This window comes from Colletotrichum fioriniae (genome assembly GCF_027942845.1).
Source record: "Colletotrichum fioriniae strain IMI 355084 chromosome Unknown scaffold_7, whole genome shotgun sequence".
In the NCBI taxonomy this organism is placed as follows: Eukaryota; Fungi; Ascomycota; class Sordariomycetes; order Glomerellales; family Glomerellaceae; genus Colletotrichum; species Colletotrichum fioriniae.
Genome location: NW_027076843.1, coordinates 1,754,005 through 1,766,269, shown reverse-complemented (window position 1 = coordinate 1,766,269; position 12,265 = coordinate 1,754,005). Strand labels below are relative to the sequence as shown.

The 12,265-nt window shown below is 54.7% G+C and overlaps 4 protein-coding genes across 4 annotated transcripts; 2 read left to right on the top strand and 2 right to left on the bottom strand.

Annotated features, from left to right (window-relative positions):
• Positions 1–1,345: 1,345 nt before the first annotated feature.
• PMA1 (plasma membrane H+-ATPase) lies at positions 1,346–4,403 on the top strand (the record flags this gene model as incomplete). The annotated part of the gene is made up of 4 exons (XM_053197740.1): positions 1,346–1,544; positions 1,676–1,983; positions 2,065–4,282; positions 4,357–4,403. 4 exons carry the CDS (start codon positions 1,346–1,348, stop codon positions 4,401–4,403), a joined length of 2,772 nt encoding a protein of 923 aa, XP_053044818.1.
• Positions 4,404–4,904: 501 nt separating this feature from the next.
• N0V96_006653 (uncharacterized protein) lies at positions 4,905–5,415 on the bottom strand (the record flags this gene model as incomplete). Its single annotated transcript, XM_053197739.1, has 2 exons — positions 4,905–5,039; positions 5,227–5,415. 2 exons carry the CDS (start codon positions 5,413–5,415, stop codon positions 4,905–4,907), a joined length of 324 nt encoding a protein of 107 aa, XP_053044817.1.
• A 2,168-nt stretch (positions 5,416–7,583) lies between these two features.
• Positions 7,584–9,377, top strand: N0V96_006652 (uncharacterized protein; the record flags this gene model as incomplete). Its single annotated transcript, XM_065757790.1, has 5 exons — positions 7,584–7,626; positions 7,776–8,192; positions 8,250–8,304; positions 8,357–8,577; positions 8,644–9,377. The coding sequence occupies 5 exons, from the start codon at positions 7,584–7,586 to the stop codon at positions 9,375–9,377; spliced, it is 1,470 nt and encodes a 489-aa protein (XP_065613707.1).
• A 653-nt stretch (positions 9,378–10,030) lies between these two features.
• N0V96_006651 (uncharacterized protein) lies at positions 10,031–11,026 on the bottom strand (the record flags this gene model as incomplete). The annotated part of the gene is made up of 1 exon (XM_053197737.1): positions 10,031–11,026. The coding sequence occupies one exon, from the start codon at positions 11,024–11,026 to the stop codon at positions 10,031–10,033; it is 996 nt and encodes a 331-aa protein (XP_053044815.1).
• Between the last annotated feature and the right edge of the window lie 1,239 nt (positions 11,027–12,265).

Below are 12,265 nucleotides of genomic sequence, written 5' to 3'. Positions count from 1 at the left end.
GTTGTTGTTACTGCTTGCTGCTCAGTGCTGGGGGGGCAATCACGAATGTGGGAGAGTACTGGGGCCGCAAGGTACCATGAACCGATCAATGGATCCCGATGCTGGTAGCTTCTCCAGCTATTGTTGCTTTCTCCGCGACCTCGCCAAGCGTGAAGAGGTACCTTGCCAGCCTTGAACCTGGACCATACCTCCTCACCTTCCTTGCACCGTTGCGAGTGAGTCCTGTTTTCCCTTACCTCACTTCACCTAAAGGTTACCTTACGAATAGCTCCCCCGTACGGATACCTGCTGGGGCGAAACCGCAAATATTCTCTCGGGGTGAGTAAGGTGAGGTGAGAGGTGAGGTAAGGTAACCTTTAGTAACCCGGCCCCAGCAACCAAGGTACTGAATTGGGTGAGTAACCATTGGAGCCTGTGACGACTGGACTTGAACACGGGAGAGAGAGCGAGCGAGAGTGGAGAGAGGGAGAGAGAAAGACGGGATGCTCTTGCCTCCAACGGTAGGTACGTATGTCTGTCCCAACCTTACCTTCCTTGCCGCGTCGCTACCGCTGTCGCCGTCCATGTCGCGCCGCTCTTTCCTCGCTTCTCTCTGGGCTCTCTTTCTCACACGCTGTTGCCGTGGGCGGACTAATACCGTCGCTTGCGGGTACGTAGTGGGGATCCCGATTGGGATGGATTGGCTTTTCCCTCTCTCTCACTCTCTCTCTCAAAACTGCTGGGTCGCAAGGTAGGAAAGTGCAGTCGGCCGGATAGCTCGCTCACTCGTTCCACGCCCACACTCGTCCCACGCCCACCCATGATCCACGGCCCACGCCCACGCCCACGTTTATCCACGCCCACACTTGAGCCTGCATCCACACCTACGTCCCAGTCAGTGGCCGCCTCTTTCTGGTCTGGTCTGGTCTGGTTCTTGCTTTGGTTTGGATGTTGCTGTTGCTGCGTCTGCTTCTGCTCCTGCCGCTCGTGTCTGCCTCTCTCCTACCCACGGCTCGTTTCTCTTAAGTAGCGAAGCTTCCACCCGCCTTCGCCAAAACGCCTCTTTCCTTTCTCTTTCCTCCATCACCCACGAAGGCTGCCTATATAGATTGCCCTTCACATTCGTGTGGTGCTCAAACCTCTCTCCTCCATCTCTCCACTCTCCCCCTCATCACCTTTTCCTACGCGCTACCCTGCGACCTCAACCAATTCAGTATTCCTAGGCCCGTCCTACGAAGAAGCACAAGCAGTACCTCGCCGTTTTCCTCGGACTTACTATACCTATCAATTCCTATCCGCGACAACAAACCACCCTATTCGCGCATAATAAGCTTGAGCAGAGCTCGTCTGTCTCACTATAACCGCAATGGCCGACTCACACGCCGCCGCGGCCCCTGCTCTCAGCACGCCCATTGAGAGCCACAAGTTCGATGAGAAGGAACGCCCTGTTGATGCGCCCCCGGCCGCCAACCCCAAGGTCGAGGACGAGGAGGATGATGAGGACATTGACGCCCTGATTGAGGACCTCGAGTCCCAGGACGGTCACGTCGACGAGGAAGAAGAGGGTACGTCTCCTTGAGCTCGAGTCGAGCACCTGTCTTATAGGCAGTTGATGACGCTTGCCATTGGCTCCTGTCGATCAGATGCTCTCTCACCACCCGACACCTCAATTGACAGCTTGCTAACATTCTAACAGATGAAGGATCCCCTGGCATGGGACGTGTCGTCCCTGAGGAGCAGCTTCAGACTGACACTCGTCTCGGTCTGACTGAGCAGGAGGTCATCAACCGCCGCCGCAAGTGGGGCCGCAACGAGATGGCTGAGCAGAAGGAGAACCTTATCCTGAAGTTCTTCATGTTCTTCGTTGGTCCCATTCAATTCGTCATGGAGGCTGCTGCCGTCCTTGCCGCTGGTCTTGAGGACTGGGTCGATTTCGGTGTCATTTGCGGTCTTTTGCTGCTTAACGCCGCCGTCGGTTTCGTCCAGGAATTCCAGGCCGGATCTGTAAGTCAACATCGCCCCACACCACTGGCACGCGTTGCCAAGGGTGCCTTGAGATCACATTGCTGATTGCCCCCACTACAGATTGTCGCCGAACTCAAGAAGACTCTCGCTCTCAAGGCTGTCGTTCTCCGTGACGGCACCCTCAAGGAGGTTGAGGCCCCCGAAGTCGTTCCCGGTGATATCCTCCAGGTTGAGGAGGGTACCATTATCCCCGCTGATGGTCGCATTGTCACCGAGGATGCTTTCCTCCAGGTCGATCAGTCCGCCATCACTGGTGAGTCCCTTGCCGTCGACAAGCACCGCAACGACAACTGCTACGCTTCTTCCGCTGTCAAGCGTGGTGAGGCCTTCGTCATCGTCACCGCCACCGGTGACAACACCTTCGTCGGTCGCGCTGCCGCCCTTGTCAACGCTGCCTCCGCTGGATCTGGTCACTTCACTGAGGTGTTGAACGGCATTGGTACCATTCTGTTGGTCCTTGTCATCTTCACTCTGCTTATCGTCTGGGTTTCTTCCTTCTACCGCTCCAACGGCATTGTCGACATCCTTCGCTTCACCCTCGCCATTACCATCATCGGTGTCCCCGTCGGTCTTCCCGCCGTCGTCACCACCACCATGGCTGTCGGTGCTGCTTACCTCGCCAAGAAGAAGGCCATCGTCCAGAAGCTGTCCGCCATCGAGTCCCTTGCTGGTGTCGAGATTCTCTGCTCTGACAAGACCGGTACTCTCACCAAGAACAAGCTCTCTCTTGCCGAGCCCTACACCGTCGCCGGTGTCGACCCCGAGGACCTCATGCTTACTGCTTGCTTGGCCGCTTCCCGCAAGAAGAAGGGTATGGACGCCATCGACAAGGCTTTCTTGAAGTCGCTCCGCTACTACCCTCGCGCCAAGTCCGTCCTGTCCAAGTACAAGGTCATTGAGTTCTTCCCCTTCGACCCCGTCTCCAAGAAGGTCACTGCCCTCGTCGAGTCCCCCGCTGGTGAGCGCATTACCTGCGTCAAGGGTGCCCCCCTTTTCGTCCTCAAGACCGTCGAGCAGGACCACGAGATCCCCGAGGAGATTGACCAGGCCTACAAGAACAAGGTTGCTGAGTTCGCCACCCGTGGTTTCCGCTCTCTCGGTGTTGCCCGCAAGCGTGGTGACCACGGTGCATGGGAGATTCTCGGAATCATGCCCTGCTCTGACCCCCCTCGCCACGACACTGCCCGCACTGTTAACGAGGCCAAGTCTCTCGGTCTGTCTATCAAGATGTTGACTGGTGACGCCGTCGGTATCGCTCGTGAGACTTCTCGTCAGCTCGGTCTCGGCACCAACATCTACAACGCTGAGCGTCTTGGTCTCGGTGGCGGTGGTGACATGCCCGGTTCCGAGGTCTACGACTTCGTTGAGGCTGCCGATGGCTTCGCCGAGGTCTTCCCCCAGCACAAGTACAACGTCGTCGAGATCCTTCAGCAGCGTGGTTACCTCGTTGCCATGACTGGTGACGGTGTCAACGATGCTCCCTCGCTGAAGAAGGCTGACACTGGTATCGCCGTCGAGGGTGCCTCCGACGCCGCCCGCTCCGCTGCCGACATTGTCTTCCTTGCCCCCGGTCTTGGTGCCATCATCGACGCCCTCAAGACTTCCCGCCAGATTTTCCACCGCATGTACGCCTACGTCGTCTACCGTATCGCCCTGTCCATCCACTTGGAGATTTACCTTGGTCTGTGGATTGCCATCCTCAACCGTTCCCTGAACATTGAGTTGGTCGTCTTCATTGCCATTTTCGCCGATATCGCCACCCTGGCCATTGCTTACGACAACGCCCCCTTCTCCAAGTCCCCCGTCAAGTGGAACCTGCCTAAGCTCTGGGGTATGTCCGTCCTCCTTGGTATCGTCCTTGCCGTCGGTACCTGGATTACTGTTACCACCATGTACGCCCACCCCAACGGTGGTATTATCCAGAACTTCGGTAACCTCGACGAGGTTGTCTTCCTTGAGGTCTCCCTCACCGAGAACTGGCTTATCTTCATCACCCGTGCCAACGGTCCCTTCTGGTCTTCCATCCCCTCGTGGCAGCTGTCTGGCGCCATCTTGGTCGTCGATATTCTTGCCACCTGCTTCTGTATCTGGGGTTTCTTCGAGGGTGGTCAGCAGACCTCCATTGTTGCCGTCGTCCGTATCTGGATTTTCTCATTCGGTGTCTTCTGCGTCTGCGCTGGTGTATACTACATGCTCCAGGACAGCACCGGTTTCGACAACCTGATGCACGGCAAGTCCCCCAAGGGCAACCAGAAGCAGCGCTCGCTTGAGGACTTTGGTAAGTTTTTATATTCCCCAGTCTACCCCACACTATGTGTCTTGTTACAGAACAGAGGCTAACCGTTTCATCAGTCGTCTCCCTGCAGCGTGTCTCCACCCAGCACGAGAAGTCGCAGTAAAGAGGAATCTCTTGGCAGAGTCGGGCTTGACTACGACGCTACTTGCGCCGTTACAACGCTCCGTCGACTCCGCGGGATGATCTCCCTGGGCCTGTTGAATCTGGCCCCTATTGAGACCGGAGGAGACGTGGACTTGTGCCCACGAAATTCATCTTTCTCTATGTTTAAAATTGTACGATGAACTTCATCGGTAATTACTGTGATCGAGTTGGAGCAAGAGAGGAGGGGTATACCCTAGCGCGTTGATAGACCTAATACAAATCGTTAAATCAAGTAACTCAATTTCCCATCCATTGTTTGTGCATGTGTCAATGGCAGTCAACAACTTTGTCAGTGTGCTGGTGCCTTGGTCTTTTTCTCTATCCTCAACATGGTCTGCTGCCCCAATCCTCCAATGGTCCCTATATCTATGTACGTGTATGTGTGACATGTCACTTTTCACCAAGAAGGTTGTGGTTTCTTTGGAGCAATAATCTGCATTATCTAGTCACGTGGTCTACCTTACTGAGGTACGACAACGTCCTTGGAAGTATCCAACTCCTCGTGTCTTCTCAGGTCCATGGGGCGATCGAGCAATGGCACAACGTAGGGATCAAAGGTTTTCCAGTAAGGGTTCTCGAGGTGGTACTTTTGGCTCTGCACGGGGGAGGACACATGGATCAGCAAATCTGTTAAGCGCTCAAGGGAAGGGAGGGAGGGAGGGAGTGAGTGAGTGGCAGGTTTGCGAGGCTTTTGCATGTTGTCTGTGTCTTGTGCGTAACGAGAATGGGTATTCGTGTGTATGTGTGTGTGTGTGTGTGCTGGTGGTATGGGTTGTTCTTACATATTCCGTCTCGAAGCGCTCGACAATGGTGAAGGACCTGGGGTCGTGGACGTCCTGCATGACGAACCAGCTGACGGTCTCGCGGTCCTTGGAGTAGACGCGCGAGGCCTCGATGAGCTTTGCCTTTATGCGTTCGACCGAGTCCGGGTGGTCGTTTGCGTGGAGGTGGACGGTGAGGGTGTAGACCATGTTGGGCTATTCTAGGTTGGTAGGTAGGTGGGTAGGTAGGTGGTTAGGGTGTTGGATGACAGTAGAGGGAGGTTCGAGAAGGAGGGATTCGAGTTCGAGCTTTGTGTGGTGATGATGTTTGGATGGATGTTGAGGGAGGGAGAGGGAGCTTGGAGGGGTAGCTATCTGGACTTGGGAGGTGAGGGGTTGGAGGGCAAGGTTTTTGGAGGGGGGCTGCAGCTGGTTGATGGAGCTGATGGGGCTTTTGAGTGGAGAGCGTACAGTTAGTACCGCATGGAGATCCGTACTCATCGTTGAGCATAGGACAGCTTGTCAAATGTGTAGAGGACGTTGATTCTGTATACTTCATCTTATTTTGGTGGTCTCAATGTCTTAGACTTGGAGAAACATGCTCGTGTCAATTGCTTGCTGTTGAGGTAAGGGCATTCGCTCAGTCTGAGTTGTCGAGGGTGCTATGGGCGACTTCACAATGGCTCAGGTTCAGGTTTAGGTTCAGATTGGATATGACGTGATGTCAACTGGAGCTCATGGTTGCAGAACATGAGGAGAGACTCAATTGACCACCTGACAAGTTTGTCTATTGAGATTGAGATATTCCCGGCTCGACTCAATTCAATCGTGGTATGCCTGAAGACTGCCCCCGTCTCTCCTGATGGAGTCGACCTTATAAATAGAGGCACTTGCGAAGCATGGCAAGGTCCATAATGGGCCGCTACAGCATCGATGAGTCAATGAAACGCCGTTGCTGGACCTTTGCCAACGGGCACCGGTTACAGCAATCCACACGGCAGGAGACCAGCTAAGACGAGGTATATCGGATTTACAAGGTGAACAAACCTCTTTCCCCTCAATCGGAGCAGCCGTCTAAGGCACGCAGGTCAAGTACCTTAGTTCAGCACCCGACACGCATACTATCATGGCCAAGCTTTTTTTTTTTTTTTTGCTGGTGGTACCTTGGATAGAATATGTTGGACTAAAGCATACTGCGTACTAGAGAATGGTGTCGAGAATTGCCAAGTCATCGGTTCAGCCGTTATTCTCGCCCGGAGCTAAATGGAAAGCTCAACCACGTACTTCCAGGTTACGTGTGAGAGCCCCGAGTTGCTTGACGCCGGCCGACGATTATAGCGATTGATGGGCCAGATCAGCCGCGGAGACATGTCCAGTGTGAAGCTATCTCACCTTAGCGTCGAATCTCGCTGTAAATTTCTGCCCTTTTACAACTGGTGGCAGACGCGATGGGTGAGTGTGGTGGGGTGGTGGTGGTGGGTGAGGTGGTTGAGGCATTGAATCGACCCTCCCGCACACGGCGGCGGCACTTGGGAGGGTGGGGTGTCGAATCTAGCGCCTTAGCTTGCCGTAAGTTTCACTGCGGCTTCAGTGATTACACCGCAGAATCAGCGAGGTTAATGGCCTTGATCATGCGGTGTGACACACCAAACGACCTGACGCTGCCACTCTCAGAGGAGGGAACGGCGTGTTCACCGCGAAAGTGGGGTTCTACTGCCGGCTCCGGACGACAAACGCACACCTCCCACCCCCACTCTTTTTCTCTTTTTTTTCTTTTTTCCTCTTCCGCCATCCATTCCGCCTGCTTCTGGAAAGGAAGTGCTTCACACTGATACTCGGCGCCACCGACGCCATCATCAACCCTTGACCCATCCCACACAAGCAACCAAGCCCATCACCAACTCGCAATATCCAATCCTCTTTGTCATCGTCACGACGATACGATATCGTACTGGTGTTTCTCATGCATAATTCCATTCCCGCATATCTGAACCCCCCCTCCCGGACCATCCACATCTGCCCCCCAACACACGTGCAGATTGACCACTTACACCCACTCCCGCCACGAACAAAGCACACCATCCCGCAAGCAGGAGACCGTCCACAGTGTTCCTGGATAGTCAATTCGACTGTGCCTTGAGCCTTGTCTAGATCTCGAGTCCGAGACGGAGCTAGTGCCGATAATTCTTCTTTATCCTTTTCCCCTTTGGGACAACCCATCTTCCAAATATCTGAGATTTCTTGGCCTTTCCAACCACCTCAAGGCTCAACCTCTCATCTGTTGGACCCCTACCCAAGGCAGGCTTTCCACCATTGCCTCGAAGCCGAGACCCCGTAGCCATCGCGGCGGACCGAACCCCGGACAGAAAGAAACCATCATGGCACCTCAGCCGCGGATGCAAATCCCCGGGTATTACTACGGTACTACTCACACGCCCCTCTCAAGTCTTACACCACTATACTCTGTCTTAGTTCTTTCAACCTCCTTTGACCACTGAGTCTGTTCTTCACTTGAACTGTACCCTTTCAACGGACCAGCCGGCTAACTCGGAAGATATCACACATTCTAGATGAGGAAAAGGGCAAATATTTCAAGATCGAAAAGGGCGCCTCGGCACCACAGACCGCCGCCTGGTCCGCCGACAACGTCAAACGCCGGAAGATCCAGCACCGCGAGGCCGAGGCCGTCGCCGCCCGCCGGGAGCGGCTGAAGCGGCACATTGTCCGGTCCGCCGCGCTGCGGGCCCCGCTCATCGGCGGCGTCTTGGACGTCGAACTCGGCGTGCGTCGTGAGGAGAGGGCGAGGTTGCGGGTCGACGGGGCGTTTGGCGTCGAGGATGTCCCTGCTGCGGCGTGGGCCCGGGGGCTCGTCGACAAGGGCGAAGTGCCTTTCGTGCCCAGCTTTGCGAGGCAGAGTTTCCCGAATATCCCCTGTTTCTATGTTGGCGGCGATGATGAGAAGACGGGGCTCGGGGTTGCGTATGCGAGTGAGTTTGATGCCACTTCTGGATTGTGACTACGAGTTTGTGTTCTGATTGTAGTAGCTTTGGACGAGGAGACTTTGATAGGGTCGTATATCCCCACGGACGACAATGACAGGTGAGCAGCCAACAGACTGCCGCGGCTCAGAGTAAAGAGCTGACGACAGCAGGATATCCTTCAGCACTGATGCCTCAAGCCGTCCTGAACGCCGACTGTCACATCGTCACGAGATGATAGGTTGTCCCCAGATTTCTTCCATCAACTATCACCCACACTCGCATCGCATAATCGTTACATCCCGCGAGCCAAGTAACACGTGCGACATCTACCTCTTTTCCCCTCCCAAATCCGCTCCCAACGATGACCGACCTCTCTGGTTACTCGACAGAGGTAATTGCCCCCCTTTTACTCCCTGAGCACATTGACCCCTTTCTTTCTAACGCAGACCACGTCTAGCAAACAACCTCCGCCACATCTCCTTCAACACAGGCCGCCGCGAAGGCGTCGTAAACCAGACAACGCCCGCGCCGCCCTCCTCCTCCTCCCTAACCTGCATCATCGGCACCTCCTACGGCCTCTTAAAACTCACCTCGGACGAGCGCATCCACTGGCTTGGCCCGCCGCGCCCTCGTCCGGGCCCAGCAGAGGGCGACTTCTTCGACCAGACGTTCCTCCCTTCCAACCCAAACGTCCTCCTCGCCGGCGGCCGCAACCGCGACGTCAGGATGATTGACCTGCGCGTCAAGTGGTCCGAGTGGGATAACATCCCCGTCGGCGCCACGGCGCACCTGCGCGCCGTGAACCCGCACCAGTTCCTCGCCGCGGGGCCGAGGTCCACGATGGCGCTGTTCGATCTCCGGTACCGCAAGACGAAGCCCAACGGCACGAAGCCGGTTGTGGAGTTCCCGGGTTTCCAGAACGAGGCGCACATGCATTTCGGGTGGGATGTTGACGTCGATTCGGGCATCGTGGCCGCGGCGCATGATGATGGGCGGTTGGGGCTGTATTCGCTGCTGTCTGGGCGGAGGTTGCGGTGTCCTGCTGTGGATGCCGTCAAGGCGAGGACGCCGGTCAAGAGTTGCCAGTTTCAGAGGATGCCTGGGCGGCGGCACGCGAGTTTGTTCGCGGGCGTGGGGCCGAATTTGAAGATGTTTTCGGTTGGGGCTCTGGGGGTCGATGATGAGTGTTGAGGCGCGGAAGGTGGAGAGGTGGATGGAACAATGAGCCCCGAGATTACTGGCTAACGTGGACACGGCTGTCGTGGTGGTCATACTGGAACAGTCGTCAGTACAGCTGTTGAATATATCGTGTTCGTGACCCCTTGAGGCGTTGTTGCTGATGATCCAGGTGGAAACAGGGGCGATCACGAGGGTGACAGAATGAAATATCTCGAGCGTAGCTCATAGGATACAGCCCAATTACTCGCAATGTAGGATACGGTACATCTGAGTGAATTAGGATGCTTTCTCGCCAGCTCAGAAAGCCAATCCCCCTGCATCACCATGATCAGGAGATATTAATGTCGTTGAAGGGTCGGCCCTCTATTTGTTTTCCCTCCGGCCTATGATTGTGAGTTTGGCCAACTTCTGATCATTGAGTGATGAATTTTCAACTATTCTTTCTTTTCCTTTTGAGCGACTTAGAGGGTTCTGTCACTTGGGGTATCAATCTTCTTCGACAGACACACTCCCCCAGGGGATCAATATAGGTCAATATGCATGCGCTTCTGCTTCTGCTTCGTACTTGGCAACAAGTCCTTTCTATTCCATACCATTTCCTATCATCATTTCCTCCCTTGACCGCGTCCTAATGTGTAAAAGCCCAACGTCCCGTTTATCCACCTTTAGGAAGCCGTCGGAGGAGGTATAGCAGTGCCACCGGGCGAGGCTGGCGCGGAAGCAGGCGAAGTCGGAGCGACGGGTATAGTAACTGCAGCCGACGGCGAAGGGGAAGCTGCCACGGGAGAATCAAGAGGTGTAGGCTCGGCCACAACAGCAGTCGCAGCAGGAGGAGCAGAAACAACAACAGGAATAACATCCCTTCCATCGACATCAACCACAGCAATCAACTTGAGGCCCGTAGGTCCACAAACCCACTCCAGCATCCCGCCCAGCGCCGCCTCGGCGATTACGTCCAGCCGGGCTTCTCTTATAACGTCTGAGACCACCGGTTTACCACCACCACCACCGGTGCCGGGGGTACCAAAGGTTGGCACGTTGACGTTGATAAAGGTGAGCTGGGGCGGACCACCTCCCATGATCCAAGTCTGCTGTCCGCCGGGGACGATGGCTGGGTACGCGGGCTGCTGCTGTGGGAGTATCACAGGCTGAGGCTGTGTGGTAGGGTTGGCGTAGGAGTGGAGGTAGTTTACGCCGTTGGAGTATGTAATGGCCAAAGGCATCGGCGGGTCCGCCATCATCGTCATCTGCGGCAGCGGCAGCGGCAGTGGTTGGGGCAGCGGCTGAGGAGGCTGGACGAGCGCGGGGTATCCGATGTTGAAGGTCATCAGGTGGGGGGGAGGCTGCTGCTGCCACATGGGCATCGTGACCGTGGCCATGCGACTACCACTGCCATCACTGCTTCTGTTGCCGTCGCCGGGGATCGAGACGACGCGGCCGGTACGAGAGGTCCAGGAGAGCGTGATTTGCGCCTCGACGATGGGGTCTGCGCGGCCTAGGCGGGTGATGGAAGCGCGAACGAGGGAGAGGATTTGGGATTTGGTGGCGGCTTGGTGGGAGAGGCGAAGGTGGAAGCTGCGGGTCCAGCCTGACGAGAAGGGGGAGGAGGATGAGTTGGAGTAGATGTGTGTCTCTAGGACGATTGTAGCTTCTTCTGCCATGGTTTCTTTGCTTTCGCTCTGGATTTTTTCGAGATGGTTAGAATATGGAATATTCTATGCTTTTTGTTTGTTGGTCTCTTGTTTGTCGAGAGAGGAGAGTTCAGGGGAGGGGGGATTCGAGATGGATGGAGACTTACCGAGGAGCGAGTGACGACTCTTTGTTGGTGCTTTTTTTTGGGGTTGTGTAGAGAGTAAAGATAGTTGAATGGATGACTTGAGTAAAGGTTTTTGACAGTTTTGGAATTAGCCAGTGAAATAATCAAAGAGGAAGAGCCTCTGGAGCAGAGAAAAGAGTTGCCCGAGGAGAGTCAGCCGTCCTTGACACGGATTGTGAATAAAGGAGATTCTTGGTATGGACCGTGTGTGTAATGCGGCACCAACTGGACTTTGTGAGTGTAAGGATCCGCTTCCACAAGACGATCTCCTAGGTATGATTCACTAAACATACACAAATCTGTATCTATCTGAGGAGGAGGATGAGCTTTACTGCTGTGAAGACATGTCTTGATGTACCATGTGCCCCGATGTGCGTGTGCCTTGCCGCATTTAATGACGGGAGCTGCGTGCTTCTTTTTCTTAAGGTCAGATAGATTTTCGGCATTTGAGTTTGCAATGTCAAGATTTCCGAGTCTATGTTTGCGCTTGGTGTGTGTAGGCGGCTTATGAGTAAAGCCTCCAGACGCAAGGCCCGCGATATAGCTTTATATAGAAACAACATCTCAAAAACAAAGTATCTGGGGGGAACAAAGTAGTCATAGGCAAAAAAAGAACACCATTTTTTTTCCTTTCTTCAGCCTGACCAGACGATGAAGGACGGGGTCTGTTGAAGCATGAGTATGAGAAGAAGTGATATCTCATTGGGCGATAGCCCACGAGTTCAACATCATCACCCCCTGAAGTCAACCAGGATCCATACCAGAAGCCTTCTATCAGATCATGAATCTCAGCCATGACGGGAGTCACACCCGAAAGTCATGGGGCACGAACACAATACAAACACGAAGAAAGGTAGCAAAAGCTACTTGATGGAAGTCTCCCATAGATTGAGCAACTGTGTACATGTGGAAGATAAAAATGCCGTGTTATTTTTCCCAATCCCCCCATCCCATGCGCCGCCGCCTGTACCTCGACAAGCCCCTCCTTTCCTAACCTTGATTCCTTGGTGAGAAACACAAGGTAAGCCAAGAAATATGGCTTTACTCATGATGACTATTGTCAAAAGATACGCCGTAGTAGTGA